The sequence below is a fragment of the Vigna unguiculata genome, chromosome 1 (assembly GCF_037176805.1).
Source record: "Vigna unguiculata cultivar grain cowpea cultivar isolate G323 ecotype 2 chromosome 1, ASM3717680v1, whole genome shotgun sequence".
Lineage (NCBI taxonomy): Eukaryota > Viridiplantae > Streptophyta > Magnoliopsida > Fabales > Fabaceae > Vigna > Vigna unguiculata.
The window spans coordinates 34,009,075-34,030,287 of record NC_140792.1 but is presented as its reverse complement, the minus strand read 5'-3'; the positions used below and the strand labels follow the sequence as shown (position 1 = coordinate 34,030,287).

General features: G+C 28.8%; 1 protein-coding gene and 1 long non-coding RNA gene across 2 annotated transcripts; both read right to left on the bottom strand.

Annotated features, from left to right (window-relative positions):
* Positions 1-4,801: 4,801 nt before the first annotated feature.
* LOC146888888 (uncharacterized) lies at positions 4,802-15,449 on the bottom strand. Its single transcript, XM_085666633.1, has 3 exons — positions 15,346-15,449; positions 6,160-6,210; positions 4,802-5,339 (listed from the first exon to the last, which is right to left on the bottom strand). The coding sequence occupies exons 1-3, from the start codon at positions 15,447-15,449 to the stop codon at positions 4,802-4,804; spliced, it is 693 nt and encodes a 230-aa protein (XP_085522759.1).
* A 3,758-nt stretch (positions 15,450-19,207) lies between these two features.
* On the bottom strand, positions 19,208-20,513 carry LOC146888887 (uncharacterized). The gene is made up of 2 exons (XR_014995057.1): positions 20,278-20,513; positions 19,208-19,922 (listed from the first exon to the last, which is right to left on the bottom strand). It is a non-coding gene; the product is annotated as an uncharacterized LOC146888887 (long non-coding RNA).
* Between the last annotated feature and the right edge of the window lie 700 nt (positions 20,514-21,213).

Here is a 21,213-nt window from a genome sequence, read left to right as displayed (position 1 = left end):
GTTACGCTTAAAACGTATTAGACATTTATTCATGATGAAGTTTATATTATAATTTAGTGTTTTAATTAAGAATTAGAAAACAAATTCATCAATTTTGTTATAAAAAGGATTGAAACAACTAAGATATCTTTTACTTAATTAATATAAATTTAATAATTCATAAAGTCATATAAATATGCATGTAAGCATATAAGAGATAATAAAAATAAAATAAACAAAGAAATACATAAATAACTCACTACTTATCAGCAATCAAAAATCATAATAGAAATGGAGAAGACACGGTACTTCAACTTATTTAAAAAAAAAACTATAAATAGAGTTATTAAAATTCCTGAGTCAACTTGACTCATCACAAGTTCGAGCCAGGTTAGATTAAAAAGAAAAAAAAAATTATTTTGACACCACCGTTCCCAAATAACTACCATTTGACACCAACTTTTCTTAATAAAATATTAATTTATATGAGTGTCAAATGGTAGTATCGGTGTCAAACTACCATCGTCCTAAAAAGAATTCAGTATAGGACAAAAATGGATTAAAAAAAATTCAGTACAAGCCAAAAGTGGACCTGACCCACTAAGAATCTAGCTTACCAATCTGAACATAAAAAAAAAAAAATTATTTGGATTATTTGAGATTATATAGATTTTATTTAGACTTATAATTTAGTTTTTTGGATGAATGATTTATTTATGGTCTGAAATAAAAAAAAAATTAAAATAGGTTTGCACTTTTTGGATTTTGGTTACATATTAAAAAAATGTTAGATTAAAGAAAAAATATATTTTTTTAATTAAGTGAACCATCCTGTTTAACACATTAACCTGTAGTGGGATTGAGTTACACTCAAATCTCTTAAACTCACTATAAGTGAGTCAGATAAGATTAATTCACTAAATGATCAATTAGTGGTAAATTGGATCAGATGACATGTTTTGACCACTTTAACTATAAACAATGAATAAAAGATTAAAAAAAAAACTAAAAGTGAAAAGTGTGCAACTTCAAAAGCATAAGAAAGGATTAACACAAGAGAATTAGAATGCAAACACATTAACCAAACTAAAAAAGAGCATAATGCAATCCTCTCTGCCCCACCAAGTGCTTCTTTATCCTTTCAGACGTGTTTATTGTTAGGTTTATAGAGGAAGTTCATTAGGGAGATACAACACCAATGAGACCTGAGTCCAACCACATTAGGAATTGACACCACTATCAACCCAAAACCTTAAGGCAATGGGTTTATAGGTCTTTATTCTTATATAGTGCTCTACTTTCTCATTTTTTAGCCAATGTGGGACTTAGACTCACACTTGAATTCCTAACATTTATCCTTCAATCGTCATTCCAAAAGAACAACTCATGTATAGATATTAAAAGTTAGACATAAATTGAAGGGTTAAATATGTTTTTGTTCCTTAACTTTCATTAACTTTTAGTGAAAATTAAAATTATTTTCTTTGAAACTTTGGACTAATTTAATCTGTCATCTTTAGAAATGTGTGAATTTAGTCCCTTTAATCAAATTTTATTAAGTTTAATTGATATTTCAAATGTGTTTCTCAACTAACATTAGAGTAGAAATGTGTTAATTATTTAAGTGAAAATTAAAATTAGTTTATTCGAAAAACTTTGGACCAATTTAATATGTCATCTTTAGAAATGTGTGAATTTAGTCTCTTTAATAAAATTTTGTTAAGTTTATTTGATATTTCAAATGTGTTTCTCAACTAACATTAAAGCAGAAATCTGTTAAATGTTGTATATAATTCAAATGTTATTATGAAACATGTTTTAAACATGAAATAAACTTTACAAAATTTTGTTAAAAAGATTAAATTCACGTATTTCTAAAATTGAGAAACTAAATTTAGTTAAAATTTCGAAAAAGAATTAATTCTAATTCTCAATGAAAATTAAAGGACTAAAAACATACTCAATCTTAAATTAAATTATGAGTACAAGATCCGATCAAAAAGGAAAGAGAAAAATAGAGAAAACTAGGATAAAATATAAAAAAGAATGTCAATTTTCTACGTTACTTTTTAATTCTTTGAACTTCTCAAAAGTTTCGTATTTATGTTTCATTAGATGTACATATTCATATTTACTAAATATTGAAAACCACATGTAGTCATTATTTCAAGATTCACATGTATCATAAAATTCGTAATCAAATCTTTATGGGTTTTTTTATGTGTTTCTCATTTATTTAACATAAATGACAATGGCAGAGACATGTTAAGTTTAAATACGTGTATCTATCATATCTAGATCCAGGACATAAAGTCTATTCCTCTTAGTGGTAGCATAGAAAACACCATCCAAATAAATGGAACAATTGTTGCTTTTTATTATAAAAGAGAAACTTCTCGTCTAAAGAAGAGTAAATCATGTTCATATATTATTTTTAAAATATCAATTTATTAAAATATATAAGAGGTATATATTTATGTTAAAATTAAAGGTATAGCAAATTTATATTTAAAGTTTCTACTTCACAATTCTTTTTAAGATTTTACTATTTTGAATATATATATATATATATATATATATATATATATATATATATATATATATATTATAAATTAAATCCCTAATACTATTGAAATAATTTTTATATTAAATTAGTTACATGTTATATATTTTTAATAAAATTTATTTATTTAAAATAAATTTATAAAATACTATTTTTTTTCTTTTCTATCTTTCATTGAAACGGAGAAACTTTCCGAATCATTTTTTAATTTAAATATATTTTTAGTTATTAAACTTTTATACAAAATTAGAATTTATTTATGTAAGAATTTTTTATATATTTTTATTCAAAATCTTTAAAAATAATAGTTAAAGTTCTTTTTAAAGTAATAATAACATATTAAATGGTGTAAATAATTCAAATAATATGAGATGTATTTAATAAAAAACAATTTTATATAATTGGATATAAAGGATTATTTTCAATTATTTACAAATTTGAGAACCAATATATACATCAAAATTTTAAACAAAAGTTAATTTCAATTTCAGCCAAAGAGAAAAAAACATATTTATTTATTTATTGGTTTAATTAGTTGGATGGTACTCACTTTTATTTAAATGTGTCAGTTTGGTACCCACTTTTAAAAATATGTCAATTGAGTCCAAACTTTTGAAAAAATGTTTCAATTAGGTCATTTTTAGCAAAAAATTATTAACATCGTTAACAGTATTGATATTTAAAACGACTTACAAAATTAAGTATTGATATTTACATAAAAATTTAGTGGTAAAAGTCATGAATTAAGTTAACGACTTTAGTAATTTTTGTCTAAAAGAGACCTGATTAAAACATTTTTTTCAAATGTTGGAACTAGATTGATACATTTTAAAAACAGGTACCAAACTGACAATCTGAACAAAAATGGGTACCATTCGACTAATTAAACCTTATTTATTTTAGAGTTAAATATGTTTTGGTCCCTCAAGTTTTAACGAATTTTGGAATTAGTCCCTCTTCGAAACTTGATATCAATTTAGTCTTTCATCTTTAGAAATGTGTGGATTTAGTCCTTAATACCAAATTTTATTAAGTTTATCTAACGTTTCAAGCACATTTCATGATAGTATTTGAATTATTTACATCGTTTGACATACTTTCGCTTCAATGTTAACTTCAATATTATTATAAAATACATTTAAAATATCAAATAAACTTAACAAAATTTGGTAAGAAAAACTAAATTCACACATTTCTAAAGATGGAAGATTAAATTTGTATCAAATTTCAAAAAGAGATTAATTCAAAAATTGACTGAAACTTAAGAACCAAAAACATATTTAACCCTTTATTTGATAGCAACGACCGTTCTCGTCCTAACGTAAATTCTAAACTCTAAGTAGCACTCAGCAATGTTCCTCTCCTTAGAAAAAGTGGCTAATGGCCCAACAACAAAGTTTTTCTCTTTTTTTTTCTATGAAGCCTAGCGTCTTTCACCCTAAGAACGTTTCCAAAGTATTATACATTAACAATACATATAAAATTATTTGTGTTACGTTTTAAATATTATTAATTTTTTCCTTTATGATACCCTTAAATTAGTAAACTATTGTTTAATTCCATTTTAATTTAGAGAAACAATGACTATTTTGTAGGATTTTTGGAAAATTAAAAAAAAAATGGTTTCTCAACTTTTAAGCCAAAACAATATTGGATTAAATTACTTTGACTAATAAAATATAACTTTGAATTCCATAATAAATTACTCAGTGACATAATTGACTATATCTATTTAGACAAAATTGTTAGCAAATAGAGAGAGTTGAAAATTATGAACATTACATCTTTGGAGTAGCACATATCCGGTCCTTTATGAGTCATATTATTGATATGATCTATAATTAGATTATTGAAACATTTAACCCTAAAAACGTAAATGTACAAAAAGAATGAATAACAATATGAACAACAACGAGGCTCAATAACAGATATTAAAAATCCAAGTTTGAGAAAGTTGATTCAAGAATAACTATTTTATTTCAACAAATTTCTTCATGAATTCCTTCTAAAAAGAGAAAAATAAAATGAAAATTAACTTCTTTATATAAATAAGTTAATTTGAAGAAATTTTTTTGTATAATTTCTTCAATTTTAATTTTAAACTAATAGGTACTAATCTCATCTTATAGAAAGGTTACTTTTTTCTTTCTCTTCTAAAAGGATATAACAAGAAGCTCCTTGAATCAAAACATACAATTGTTCTTTTACAAAACAAAACATGTTTTTCTTAGCAGTACTTAGAGACCTTAGCCACAGCATTTATGGTAGTAAATTGTCGAAATCACAGATGAAATCGTTGTCTTCTATATAAGATCTATTGAGATAATCTTTCACGTTCAAATCAAATTGAGTGTCATTGGTGTGGCTTTGGGAACCATTGTTGTCTGGTTCAGAACAAGGATTCTGAAAACCATCTGAAGAAAAAATTCCATTTGTTGGTCCTGAACTTTCATTATTCACCATGAACAAACACCCTCTGTTGTTTCTGTTCTTCCTGAAAGGACCCGATTCCAGGTTTCCACCTCGTAACTTTGTTCTATAATTTGATGGCCCATCTGGGAGACCTAGACACCGTTCCAACTCAACATTATTGGCACCATCACCAAGCCTAGGAAAGTTAGATCTCTTAGGCACAAACTGGTTTTCGTTGTTGTTTTCTATGCGAAGATTATCTATGAGAAGTGTATTCACTTGGCTCTGAGTCTGAAGTGACTCTTGCAGTGGTGCACTCTCATTTCGAAACACTCCTCCATGCTCACAAATTGAACTGCCTCCATTTTCAGCACCCCCTTGAACTCTATCAAGAACAAGGGTTACTTCATATGAGATTGGACTTTTGGCAGCCATTAGAAAAAAAATTATTTTTTCAGTTTCCTGAGATGTATTCATACAGTGGATAGGGTTTCTTTTTACATATTTGGAGCAAGCTTTTCCAAATATTATAAAATTGTAAAAGTCAAAAAATATTAGAAAATAATTTTTTAAATATTAAATTTTAACAACTTTATCTTATAATTTGATGTGATATCTTTTAAATGACTTTCTATTTTTCAATTTTATTATTTTTTTATACTTTAACACTACTTAAAAGATGTCATATAAGATCGTAAAAAAAAATTTCAAAATATCATTAAAAAAATATTATTAGCCATGAAAAAAGTCTGATAAACTCGAGATGATTTCAAAACAAAGTCACAAAGATTTAATACCATGAAAGAGTAGAGTAGTTAGACTTCAAAATACTAACATTGAAATCTTCCAAATTTTTTATGACTTCACTTTTATTATTACTAAAGTCTTCATAACTCTTTTTACGATTCCTATGTATCTGAAGTTGAAATTGTATGGAGTCTACATAATTTAATCCATTTTCAAACTTGTTCATTTCTGTAATTTGCACACAAATTTATCTCACTTATGTAAAAAAAAGAAAATTGGTTTGCTTTCATCGCAAAAGTTTGAGACAACCAAATGGTTTTGCTTTTGTTTTCAACAGAGTCATTGATGGTATTAGAAATCTTATGAATCTATTAGAATAAATAAAAACTGAAGATTACATAGAAAAGTTAATAAAATGATGAGTGATAATTAAGAGACAAATAAATATAAATGAAAACCTGGAGACGCAATGGTAAGGGCACTCGCTCTCAGTGTAAGCCTTGTTCGTCCTGAAATTTGTGAAGTTTTACATATCATCATCACTTTCTTTATATTAATTCCACAAGAGAAAAAAAAAAGACTTTATCTGAGTTATGCACTCATACCAATGGTTTAACATTTTTAAGAAATTATTTGCCGTCTGCACCACCAAGCAAAGAAATAGAAAGGAGCAATAACTGATTAAAAAGCAAAACTTGGAATCTCACAAATGAAACTCTTGTTTGTGTTGGGGATAGATAGTATGCATAATATATATAGTAGAGATTTTAATCATCTGCTAGAAGTGAAACTGCATAAATCTCATCATTCAATTTATTTTTTATAAAATTAGTAAATTGAGAATTTATTTTTAGTAATATTAATGGTTGGATTAGGTAAGTAGTGTATGTAATTTTTCTTAAAAATGTAGAGAATCTGGATCCGATATACTACTTAGCATGTCAGTGATTATAACTCAAAGTTTTAACTCCACTGAGAACAATATACTTGAATACTTTGGTCCTTCTGCTAAATTTTTATCTATTCATAAAAAATTTCATTTTTTATATTTTTGAGATATCAAATATCATTTTATTTGAGTCAGTCTGTTTATAAATAGTAATAAGAACTTGAAATAAACATGAATTATAATTATCTAAAATCAATTTATGCATAATAACTTTTAAACAATTTAGATGAGATTTTTTTAAAATTAAATCCATAATTTAATTTATATTTACAAGAAAAAAACTCAGTTCAATTTTCGTTATTTTCTCCTCTATATTATAATAGAGAAAATTATATAAATAAAATATATAATTACTTTCTACTTAATATAAAGAAACAATCAAAGTTTTGAAGAAACTTGTACTATTGTAACATCCGAACAATAACTCAAAAAAAAAATATTTATTCAACGTTGAATTACAATTTTATATTGTTAGAACAAATTTTATTAAAATTTGGTGACAGCATAAAATTTATATAAACAAGCTATAGAATATATTTTTTATTGATAGAGACGTTTGTACATATAATCTATGTGGAAGTAACTTTTGATCTAAAAGTAGGATTTGAAAAAATAACTAAACTAAAAGTTATATGACTAATTTCGTAGTTAGTAATTACAATGACTGTTATTTAATATTTTTCATATATTTTTTTTAAGAAAAAAGTAAAATAAAATTAAAATTAACTTTATAATGTGTTGATTTTAAATTATGAATAACTTAAATTCATTTTAAAAAATTATAAAGAAATTTCTTGCAACACCCTTGTTGATATAATTATACTTTAAGGCTTTTAAATATAATAATAAATATGTTACTTTACCGAACTTATCTGATCTTCTAATACATATATTAATTTCATCTATTATATATACAAATATAATGTAATTTATTTTTATAATTACAAAACAATTAATATATAATTTATTGAAAACTGAAAACACCTCAGTCAATTCAGAAAAATTAAAGCCAAAACTGTAAACGTTTTTTGACAAAATAGAGCATATATAATAAATAATATATTTAATTTTTTATATATTGCATTGAATGTACATAATAATATTAAATGTATATTATCACTACATGGCATTATTTAATATGATATTTATTATATATATTAATTGTAATATATATATATATATATATATATATATATATATATATATATATATATATATATATGAGTTATATATTAAAGTTATTGAAAACAATGATAATAATCTGCTATAGAAACAAATTAATATCTTAAAATATGTATTTCATTATTTTTCAAATCATTACTTAAGAAAGTAAATTAACAAAATAAATAAATGTATAGTATCATCTAACTTTATCAACTGTTTTTTTTCTTTCATATCATATCACTTTTAAAAAAATTTAAATTTTCTGTCAATTTTGTTTTAAAAAAATTTCGTAAAAAATACTTATAAATTTTGTTATAAAAAAAAAATATATAGTAAATTGGTGTCAATTTTATTACAAAATATTTTATATAAGACACTTTTTACAACAAATTTTGTAAGATATACTCACAAATTTTATAATTTTGTAGGAAATTATTACCCACGAAAAAGTTACTTACCAAATAAAATTTTTAAGAAAAATAACATAAACAAATTTTTCTTACAAATATTTTTAACAAATTTTAAAAAATATATAATATGAGAACTTTTATTAGTATATGATTGTATTGCAGCTCCAACACAAGAACTCCATGCAAATATCATCATTGTCCAAATTCGAACATGTGAAACATCAAAGTCAAAAAGATGAATATAATTAGTTTACAAAGTCTAATTAATTCAGTGAAATCTCTTTACCAAATAATTAAGAACCTATTTTATTTGAAATCATACTATAAAAAGGTAAGCATTTGTAAAAATTTTAAATTATATCTATGACATTCTTAAATTTATTGCACTATTTACATAATCTTTTTATGTTATTGTAGTATCGTATTACAAGTGTTTTTCTCTATAAATATAAAATATGAAGAATCCATAAGCATGACTAAGACATTGCATAAAGAAGTAAATTCAATCTTGGAAGACCATTTAAAAAAACATCAAAACTAATAATTAAATTAACAGTTAATAATGAAAATTGAAAGTTTAAAATGGACTAAAAAAATTAAACAATCATGGTGATAATTTCTTTAAAATTATATAATTTATCAAAATGATATTTCGCTGAGAAAGGAAAAATATTTTTTTTACTTATGTTATGATCAAATATTTTTTTAGAAATATTTAAAATTATATTTCCTTTCATCGCTTTAATGATGTCTTTTCTATATTTTGTTATCCCATTTCAATCTATATAAAACTAGATAAATGATTATTTTGATCCTAAAAAGTGTAAATGAATGTTAATTTAATTTTATAGCGATGAAAATTCTCGATATATGTCACAATCTAGATCGTGACAGGAGTTAGGAGTTGAAAAATAAAATTTAGAATCGTCACTATAATTTATTCTAAATAAATTACAGAAAAATTATAAATAAGACATAGTCTGCAAAAATTATATTTTGGATTTGGGAATAAGTAATTACGCGTGAGGGACATATTAGTGTGACATCTCATTTAATAGATAAATTATAACCAATAAAACATCACATATTATAATAAAATAGAGCATGCGACATAAAGTATATAAGAATCAACCATTACAGTTATCCGAAATATACTGGAAAATAAATATCAAGGGCATCTAACAATACCATAACATGTCTAAGAAATGTAAAACAATTTAGAAAAAGTTTACTCATGGAGCAAGGAATTACAAAGATCAATTTGTTCCAAAAGGTTCCCAAAAGGGTCATGACTAAAACCTAGTCTAAACAGTTGCATCATATTTTGAACAAGCAAGTTACTGAGCACAATAACATGTGATAACAAATCATGACAAATTCTCTAACTCAATTATCTGGTACATGTAATGAGATCGGATTCACTGGTTGTTTGTACTTGTGGTGACATCTATCGCTCTATAAAGTCATTGTCAATGGGTTTCACCCTATCACGCACAAGGTTAGTCCATGATCATCTAGGGTCATTATCCTACCAGAGACTAGGACCTCTCCTGTTACTCTCACCACATAAACCAGTCTACTCTATATGAGTCTGACTGATTCACTAGAGTGTCAGGATGTAGTCCTAATTGAATCTTTATTTCATTACATACATTACATACCATAAATATATTCTCACACATCTATTATCATTTCATACCAAGCACATTAATTTTAGTCTCATTACATCACATAAAACATATATGACATCATACTTTGTGCTTTTAAAAAGTAAATCAATATCAATCATGAAACAAAACCAACAATTACACTTTTCCCTTCATGAATCTCTCTCAAACTATAAGTTTTCATTCAAGCGAAAGGGATTCTTTCGCTCAAGCGAACCCTTCTTGCTTGGGCGAGGGTTTGAACAGTGGCACTGCAAGTTCTTGCTTAAGCTAAACCTTCTCGTCTGGGCGAGATTACTCTCGTTCAAAAGCTAAGACTCCTCCCTTAAGCGACCACTCAAGCATAAGCAAGGGTGAGTTTCTATTATTCTCGTTTAGACGAGAGTTGTTCGCTTGGGCAAGAAAAACAGACTCTTCACCTGCTCACACATGCATCAATTAGAAATTCCAGTTCAAAAAAACATGCAATCAACTCCATTCCATACAATCATCAATCCAGTACATTTCAACATCCAATCTCAGGCAAAAACCAGAAAAATCACTTTAAAAGCTTTTGAGTTCTAGCTTCCCTTACCTTGACTGATGCTAAACTTGAGGGGAAGAAAACTCCTAGTGAAAAGCACTAGAAAACCCAAAATACAGCCTAAGAAGCTAACATGCAAGAACACAAGGGAAGAAAACATGAGACTGTGATCGAACTCAGACAAAGATAAGACTTCAAAGGCTGAAAATGAGAGAATGCAAAGTTAGGGTTGACTTACCAGGAGAAAATGAACAATTAGCTTGGAGGAGGATTTTGCAAGGGCCCTAACTCAGCTTCTACTTCAAAGAAGAGAAAGAAAGGTGAGTTCTTTTTGAGTGAATAAGAGAAGCTGAGTAGGAAAAGCTTAAGAGTTCTCTTTCTGAAAAGAAACATGTGGGTTGATCTTAGGCTTGTTTAATCAAACTGGGCCCAAAAATTTTAAAAACAGAAGTGGGCTTCACCATTAGCACCCAACAACATCTATCATAAGCGACTACATTTAATTAAATATGTAAAACAGATGTGATTTTTATAAATATTTATTTTTCCAAAAATAAGAATAAAATAGTGTATAAAAGAAACAAAATATATATTTTTTGGACCTGAAAATGATTAACCTTGGTCCTACTTGTCTCCATTCATGATGAAAACTCAGGAACCACGTAGTTATAAGCTGAAAACATTTGGGGATAGAAAAAGTTTTAATATATTATTTTTTAATTAATTTTAATATAATATTTTGAAGCACAACATTATAAAATTGAAAAAAGAATTCCAAATAATTTTAAAACAACTAAATTAGAAGTGTATCCAAAGTGATTTAAAATAATAAAATAACCAAATTAGAAGTCCATCTAAAGTGGTTTTAAAATATTGAAATAACCAAATTAGAAGTGTATGTAAAGTGATTTCATAGTATTGAGATATCCAAATTAGAAGTGTAACTAAAGTGATTTTAAAATCTTGGAAGAATGAAATTATAAATACATCTAAAGTGATTTTAAAATCTTGGAATCAGTGGCAGACTATAATAGAGGCAGGGGAGACCATGGCACACCCAAAATTTTTGATTTTTTTTTTTAAATTTATGTATTTAAAACTTTCAAAGTTTTTTAAATTATGTATGCTAAAGAAATTTGATTTTTTTTATAATTTATGCAATTAAAGATTTTGAAACTTTTTAAATTATGTATAGTATTTAAACTTTTTAAAATTATGTGTAGTATATCAAAAATCAAATAAAATTAAATTAAATATTTTTTATTTGATTTATAAATCATAATATTTAATATTAATTGATAATAAAATTTAAAATCAAATATAATAAAGAATAAAAAAAATTATTAAGATATTTTTTGTTTGTCTCCTGAGTTTCTCACATATTGTTCTCATATTTTATTTTTACTTGTTTTTTTTTTTGTTTTTAAAGAGAAAAATAATCGTTGTCTCTACTCTTATCTCTTATATGTTCTCTTCCCTTCTTGAAAAAAATATTATCTTTTGTCTTACTTGATAGTGAAATATTAGTTTAATAATTAAAATTATTTTTTATCTAACAAACTTTTTGTATATTCATTTTTCAGAATATAGAAGAAAAAAATATTGTGTTGTGTATTCTTTTCATAACCGATTTGTAATTCTAGCTTAATTATCATGAATTTTTATTTTAGTATTTACGCCTCAATTTTTTATTAGATTATGACAAATTATTCTTTAGTCTTAGTTTTTTAAAAAATAATGGTAAAGAATAAAAGAACAAATTATATTTTAAAAATGATAAAAAAGGAAATTGTGTGAAAATGAAAACAAGACAAATTCAACTTTTTCACATATATTCTGAACCATGATACTACTCACTCAATTGTCCAATTATAACTTTTTTTTCTTAAAGTTCAAAGTATTAGAGGTGAGTCATTAATATAATAGAAAAGTTGTTTTTCGTAAGGAAGATTATCAAAACAGGATTGTTGAATAAAGATGGTAGGTGAATTTTTTGCTGACATTTTGTTTATTTACATTGAAAAATAAATAACTGAAAATTTTAGTTTTGATCAAATTATTAATGAGTTCAAGAATATGAAAGAACAAATAACAATAATTATGGTTATACTAAATTATGCATTTATTATCTTTATTTTAGGGACAATAATTAAAATATAAAAGTTTGATTGTATTATTTTGACTCCCTCTAAAATATTAATCAAGATCCGCCAGTGCTTGAAATAACCAAATTATAATTGGATTTAAAATGATTTTAAAATCTTGGAATAACTAAATTAAAAGTAGATCTAAAATAGTTTTAAAATATTAAAATAACCAAATTAGAAATATTTTTAAAGCGGTTCTAAATTATTTAAAAATGTTTTTTTTCATATTTTTATTATTTTTTATTAATTATCATTAAAAATACATTTTTAATATTACTTTAAAGCATATTTATTTTTATATTTAATAAATTTGGTGAACACTTGAAAATATAGAACGCTAAATAAAAAAGTAAACGTATGACTAATAGGATAGAAATTAAACCCAAAAAAAGTAAGGAAATGTAAATAGTGAAATCGCGTGGTACAAACAGTAGATAGAGTGTAAATGAAAGGGACTATAAATAGTAAAATGTGAGGTGCAACAAGCAGAAATTTAGTGCACACAATGTTCGTACAAGTAGAGATGAAACAAGATAAGTTTCATTATTTCATACTCATCTTCGAATAAAAGTTCATTCTCATTTCCATGTTTAAATTCAACACTGATAAATTTTTGTCTCATTCACATACCTACTAAATAACGGGTATACATTTATACCTAAATCCGTTTTTCTATTATTTTAATATCAATTAATTAATTTTTATAAAATAATACAAAATTTCAGTTAAGGAAACATAACATTATCAATTATTCGATATTAAATAGAGAGTTATTTCTTTAATTTCAAATATTTTGAAAGAAATTATAATTATATAAATTTTAAATTAGAATACCAAATAAAAATTCATGAGAACAAAAATATTTATAATTTGCAACTGTTGATAGATGATAACATTTAAAAATATATTTTAAAAAGTATAAAAGGAAAACAAATATTGAAATTAAAAAATATTTTAAATGCCTATTTCCTTAAATGTTTTCAATTTTGCTAATCTATTTTTTATACATTAATAAAAATTATAATACATCACTTTGTAAAAATCATCAAAAAAATAAAGATTAAACTAATAATAATAGAATTTAACATAGATATTTGATCTTTTGAACTTCAAAATATATTGGATGGTGATAAAAAAATTCATGACAATTACATTAAATTATAATATTATAATAAATGAAATTTATTTATACAATTACAATGATAAAATTGCGTGTATGATGATGAGTTAAAAAATAAAAATAATTATATAAAAAATATCAAAATAGTATTCTACATGATAAAAATAAATAACAAAAATAAATATTAAAAAAAAATGATCAAATGTGTGTCTTAAAAATAATTTGAGAAGCCATTAAATGAAATCACACAATGGAAAAAATATGATAAGATGAAAAATACCTTGCAGATTTAAAAAAACTTTTCAAATATAAATCTAGTTGTTGGTTGGAAGATAATGAAAATTGTTTTAGCAAAAAAAAATAGTTCTTCAAATAAAATAAAAATCAATACTAATAGAATAAAAAAGATAAATTATCTATATAACCTAGTAAATGAAATGTTTATCTTATTGAACTCTTAAATTAAGAATGTTAAACATTCTCTTGTGAAAATAAAATATACAATAAATAAAAATATTATAAAATAGTGGAAATATTCAAATGTTAGATATTAAAAATATTTAATTGACATATATCATTTGAACATAATTGCATACAAGTCGTGATAAGTAAAAAAAAATATCTTGGAGATGTAGATGGATTTTATGACAAGCAAAACAATTTAAAAAAATAGAAAATAAGAAGTATATATTTATATATAAATATATAAAATGTTACTTAATATACTATAAGTATTTTAATAATTTAACAGGAAGAAGGATATGGGGATCAGAGATGGATATATACATCCTCATCCTAATACACAATTGAAAAAATTAAATATTTCTCATATCTACACCCATTTAATGCGAGAATTTTACATAAAAAATGAGACTATCAAAATGAGACTATAAGTATTTTAATAATTTAGACAGAAACAGATATTATGGTGAGTATGAGGATGAAACATGTATATCATTCCCATTTCCAAACCATAACAAGGGGCTACGAGGATAGTAAAAACAGGCTGCAATGAACAAATAACATGTGGTGTATGTAGTGAATGTGCAAGTGCAGCTAGCGATAAAACATGGTCTTACCAACAAGCATACAAGTGTAAAGAACTAAAAGGGGTCCGTAGAGTAAGACAATAACCAAAAATATTAAGACAAACATGGGGTGCACAATGACAATAGCGGTGCAGAAAATTAAAGCCCTAACAATGAAGTGTGCGGGAAGAGTGCAAACAGTATAGACCCAACAGCAAATAAAGTGAAGACTAGGAGTGCAGAAAACTAAAAGGGTGCAAATATTAAAAAGATGTAAGAGAAAACGTGGGAGTAGGTGTAAAACACTTGTTCAGACCCAATTTTTTTTTTTCTTAAAAGAAAAATGATTTTTTAACTACTAAATTTTGATAATTTTTTTTTAAAATTTTAGGTGTCATCTTTTAAGTAATTTTTTATTTTTATGTTTTCTCATTTTCAATGTACAAAACCCTTAAAAGATGAAATATCATATTATAAGATAAAGTCAAAATTCAATACTCAAAATATAATTTTCCTTTTCGAAAATTTCAAGACACAACGGTCTTCACGGAGTAAATGGAGTGAGAGAAAAAGATGGGGTGGGGTACACGAAGTAAAACACCTGTTCTGATCCAATTTTTCATCTTTCTTCAGAACCCCAAGATATAAGGGTCTTCATCTTCTTCTCTCACGTGAGGGCAGCCTCCATCTCCGTTGAGCTTAGACCACAGCAGCCACAAGGGCCTTTGACGCGCCTCCATTTCCGTGGAGCCAAGCCGCCACCACCAGTCCACCGCTACTGAAAACCGGTGGCATGTGACTTCTTGATGGGGAAAACAAAAACAAACAATATACCAGAGAATGCAGCGGATATAATTTCCCCTAACTTGCAAGAATCTATGAGGAGCAATAATCAAAGAGCAGCAATAATAAATCACCAAAAGCACAAATAAAGGCACCAAGATTTTTAACGTGGAAAACCTTTCAAATCAAGGGTAAAAATCACGAGTCGTCCAGACCAAAGAAATAGATCCACTATGATCAACAAGAGTACAAAAGAGTCTCAATCAATAGCACAAATTAGTGCCAACACCCAACCAAATAACAAAGCAACAAAGCTTTCAAATAGAGAAGAACAAGAGGGGAAAACCTCTACAAATCACTGCTGCAGTGCGAAATTAATATCTCCCAACTCAGACCTCGTATCAAAGATCCGACCGGTCCGAATGAAGAGCAATGAGTTCCAAACCTGCTATAAAAATTTCAGCCCGATCCAACGGTGAACGAATCCGCAGCGCCGAATTTACTGCGACAGCTCTATGAAAAACGTGAACATAATTTTCCCTCTACCTCTCCCTCTATGTGTTAGGCTTTGAGTGTATTCTGACTCTATTGTTCTGCCTCTCTCTTTATTTCATAGCCTCCTCTCCACTAGGTTTAAGTGAGACATGGGCTTCTCAAATTTTGGGCCTTTTCTCCACATAGGAAGGGAGCCCAATACCCAACAAATCTCCCTCTCACAACTATGTGGAGATAACCGCCAAACCGGCGATCTCACAACAAACTTCAAACTTTCCTCTTGGCAATGCTTTAGTCATCATATCAGCACCATTATCATCTATATGAACTTTTTCCAACTCCAACAACTTAGCATCTAAAGCATCACGTATCCAATGATACCTCACATCAATATGTTTGGATCTAGAATGAAAAGTTGGATTCTTACCAAGATGGATAGCACTTTGGCTATCAATGAACAATGAATAGTTATCTTGCCTAAAACCAAGCTCCTGCAAGAATTTCTTCAACCATAACAATTCCTTGCATGCTTCAGTAATAGCAATGAACTTTGCCTCTTCAAAACACTCAGGTTCTCCACCGTCAGTCAAGGTTATGTACTCATCACAAGAATACCTTGTAGAAGGTTGTTTCTGTCTATTAGACCTCCTGAGTTGAACTTGAGGTGATTCAGGTATATCACCAAGATCATCATCATCATGTTCCTCTTGAGCATCGTCAATTGGAACCTCTACTCCACTTCCAAACTGTTGATCATCAACATCACCATGTTGCTCATTGTCTTGAGCTTCCGTTTCAACATTCTCCAAATTGTGAGCGGGCAACTTCATCGGATTACCATCAGTGAGATTACTATCTTTCTCGGGTGTGGTCTTCTCCACCTTATCAATGTCTTCAATGGTCTGGTCTTCCATGAATTATACATCACGGCTTCTAACAAGCTTCTTCTCAACAGGATCATAAAACCTGTAGCCAAATTCATCCTCACCATAGCCAATAAAGATACATTGCCTTGTCTTTTTATCTAACTTGGATCTTTCATCCTTAGGAACATGAACAAATGCCCTGCAACCAAAGACACGCAAATGATCATAGCTAACATTCTTACCAAACAAAATTTTGTCTGGCACCTCAGTATTCAAAGCAACTGCGGGACTGAGATTAATAACATACACAACTGCAAGCAATGCCTCTCCCCAAAAGTGCTTAGGCAACTTTGCTTCCGAAAGCATACATGTAACCCTTTCAACCAAGGTCCTGTTCATCCTCCCCGCTAGACCATTCAACTGAGGAGTTTTAGAAGGAGTCTTCTCGTGTCTAATACCATGCTGCCTGCAATAAACATCAAAAGGTCCACGGTACTCACCACCATTATCACTATGGATGCATTTCAGCTTCTTGCCTGATTGCCTCTCAACCATAGCATGAAATTCCTTGAACTTTTCAAGTACTTGACCTTTCCGCCGAAGAGCATAGATCCATAGCTTCCTGGAACAATCATCAATAAAAGTAACAAAGTAAAGTGCACCACTAAATGACTTTACCTTTAATGGGCCACAAACGTCAGAATGCACCAATTCAAGCAATTCTGACTTCCTTGAGGGAGGATGCTTCTTAAAAGATACTCTGGTTTGTTTACCAGCCATGCAATGAGAACATTTCTCCAATTCTGCATTTCTCAATCCCATAAGCACATCCTTTTTAACTAAGCAGTTAAGCCCTTTCTCACTTATATGACCAAGCCTCCGGTGCCACAAAGATGCCTCCATATACATAGCATTCACACTGTCTTTAGCAACCAAAGCTTTAGTCCAGTACAATTTAGATTGTTTCTCCCCTCTGGCCATAACCAAGTTACCTTTAGTGAGCTTCCATTTACTAGAACCAAAGTGATTGTCATAACCACAATCATCAAGCAACTGCACAGAGATTAAATTAAAACGGACATCCGGAGCATGTTTGACTCCTTTAAGCAACAACTGCACTCCCATGTTGGTTTGCAGGCAAACATCACCAACACCAATCACTTTAGACTCACCATCATTACCCATCTTCAACACTCCAAAATCACCAGAAGTGTAAGATGTGAAGAACTCCTTCCTAGGTGTAACATGCAGTGTAGCACCACTATCAATAATCCACATGCTCTCATCAGATACAAGGTTAACTGACTCAAAGTCACGAAGAAGAACAAGATCACCATCTGTAGCAGTAGTGACACGATCATCATCATGATCATTCTCTCTCTGTTTGCCCTTCTTGTCTTTGTTCTCCTTTTTTCACTTAAAACAGTATTTCTGAATGTGCCCAGTTTTATGACAAAAATGGCACTCTAAATTCTTGTATCTTGACTTGGACTTGCTCCTACTCTTCTCTCTACCACCTTTATGTTCCTTTTTCTGACTTCTCCCCCTAGCTTCTGTAACAAGCATCTCAGACTGAGATGAAGAACCATGTGCCTTCCTTCTCATCTCTTCATTAAGAGCACCGCTTTTTGCCATCTGAAAAGAAACAACACCATTCGAGGCAGAGTTTGTAATTGAAACCCGAAATACCTCCCAAGACTCTGGTAGAGTATTAAGCAACCATAATCCCATAACTTCGTCATCAAACTTTATACCCATTCCTGACAATTGATCTAGGAGCCCTTGAAACTCATTTAAGTGATCAGAAATAGAAGAATTCTCCCTGTACCTCAAATTCATCAAGCAATTTAACAAATACAATTTATTATTGTCCGACTTAGAAGCATACAAAGACTCAATCTTCTCCCACAAAGCTCTGGCATGTGTCTCATTAGCAATATGATTATAAACATTATCTTCAACATATTGCTCAAAATCCCATTCTTCTTCAGACATAGAATCTGACTTCTGTGTAGTAAAGACCGAAAGATGCAATTTCTTGACAAATAATAAATCTTTCATCTTGCCCTTCCACAAATGATAATTTGTACCATTCAAAGCAACCCTTTTTGCATTTGCCTCCATCATTCAAGCAAGTAAATATAGCTCAACCAAGAGCTCTAATGCCACTCTGATGGGGAAAACAACAACAAACAATATACCAGAGAATGCAGCGGATATAATTTCCCCTAACTTGCAAGAATCTATGAGGAGCAATAATCAAAGAGCAGCAATAATAAATCACCAAAAGCACAAATAAAGGCACCAAGATTTTTAACGGGAAAACCCCTCAAATCAAGGGTAAAAATCACGAGTCGTCCAAACCAAAGAAATAGATCCACTATGATCAACAAGAGTACAAAAGAGTCTCAATCAATAGCACAAATTAGTGCCAACACCCAACCAAATAACAAAGCAACAAAGCTTTCAAATAGAGAAGAACAAGAGGGGAAAACCTCTACAAATCACTGCTGCAGTGCGAAATTAATATCTCCCAATTCAGACTTTGTATCAAAGATCCGACCGGTCCGAATGAAGAGCAATGAGTTCCGAACCTGCTATAAAAATTTCAGCCCGATCCAACGGTGAACGAATCCGCAGCGCCGAATTTACTGCGACAGTTCTATGAAAAACGTGAACAGAATTTTCCCTCTACCTCTCCCTCTATGTGTTAGGCTTTGAGTATATTCTGACTCTATTGTTCTGCCTCTCTCTTCATTTCATAGCCTCCTTTCCACTAGGTTTAAGTGAGACATGGGCTTCTCAAATTTTGGGCCGCCTTTTCTCCACATAGAAAGGGAGTCCAATACCCAACACTTCTCTCCTCATTTTCTCTAAAACGCACAAGGGAATGACAATGCCTCCATTCTTTCTCCTTCATCGCAAGGGCACACACGAGCCAGGTCCACGGCCGCCGTGCCACACACTACTGTCGCCGCCGCTCACCTCCATAACCAAAAGCTTCATCATCGCCGCCAAGCCGCCTCGACATCTCGGCGCCAGTCACGAACCCGAGAGTTCCACAGTTGGCTGTATCGAAAGATTCCCGTTTGTTTTTTTTTTATTATCATTGATCCAGTGCAGATAAAGTTGGTAATAAAGATTTGTGGAGATGAAGTTGGATAATGGAGGTAAGCATTGGTGGTGTTGTGTGTTTCGAAATGAAATGAAGATGAAGGAGATGATAGTGAATGTGTGTTTCGAAATATCAGTTAATGGAGATCAGTGATGGAATCTGAATGGGAAAAACGAAAAATAGGAATAGGATGGAGAGGATGAAGGGATGGTGTGTGAAACTTGTTCTGAAGCTGTGATGGTTCTGTAGAAATGGTGTGAAAAATTGGATGGTGGTTATGTGAATTGTCTAAGAAATGGAGATACATACCTGTGTGTGTGTGAGTGTGTCATGAAATTGGAGAATGGAAATGAATGGAGGGAGAACATTGTGAGAGATGATTGAGATCATGGAGGTGTAGGTGATGATGATCAATGGAGATGTGTGTTTTCGGAATTGGGATGAAGGTAGTGCCGTTGGTCTGGGAATCATGTGATGAAAGAAGATATGGTTTTGGAAAGTTAGTGATGGGTGTGGATGAGTGTACAGAAAAAAGGTCAGTGAGTGGGAAGAGGAAAAAGTTGGTACATGTGGCACCTTCTGAGTGGAAAGAATGTTTTAGGTAGTATTAAAAGAAAAAAAGGGACTGTGAATGTAGAAACTTGGGCTATTAGCCCTATTAGCCCATTTCTAAAGAGGGAGAGAGATGAAAAGATGAGTCAAGATTCTTTTTTTTGTGTTGTTTATTGTTGAGTTTTCAAAATATACTATGTTATATGTTGGTATTTAATAAACTTTTTAATTAATTTTAAAATATTAAAATAAGTGTCTATCACTGTATTTTAAAGACACAATAAAGGATTAATATTAAATTATATATGTTTAATATATACCAACCAAGGGGTGTTGAATTGGTATTTCAAGATTTACTGGAATTTGAAAGATTCTTGAAACGTTTTTTAACAAGGAAAGAAAGGAGACAACATATTTTCATATTGATTCGATTCAAGATGAATCTACATTCAATTTCTTTTAAGCAATCCAAACTTATAAGATTTCCACTAAATCAATAAAGATCAAAGAATTATAAGATCACTTAAATAATCCTAGAGACTCTAATGACACAAAGAACTTGATTTACTAATCAAGAACTATCCCTAGATGGAGTGCTTCATACAATTGCAACTAGACATTCATCTACACAGTGAATAACAATGAAAAAAAAATATGTAATTCAAAAAGAAAAGGAATAAAATTCAAAATGAA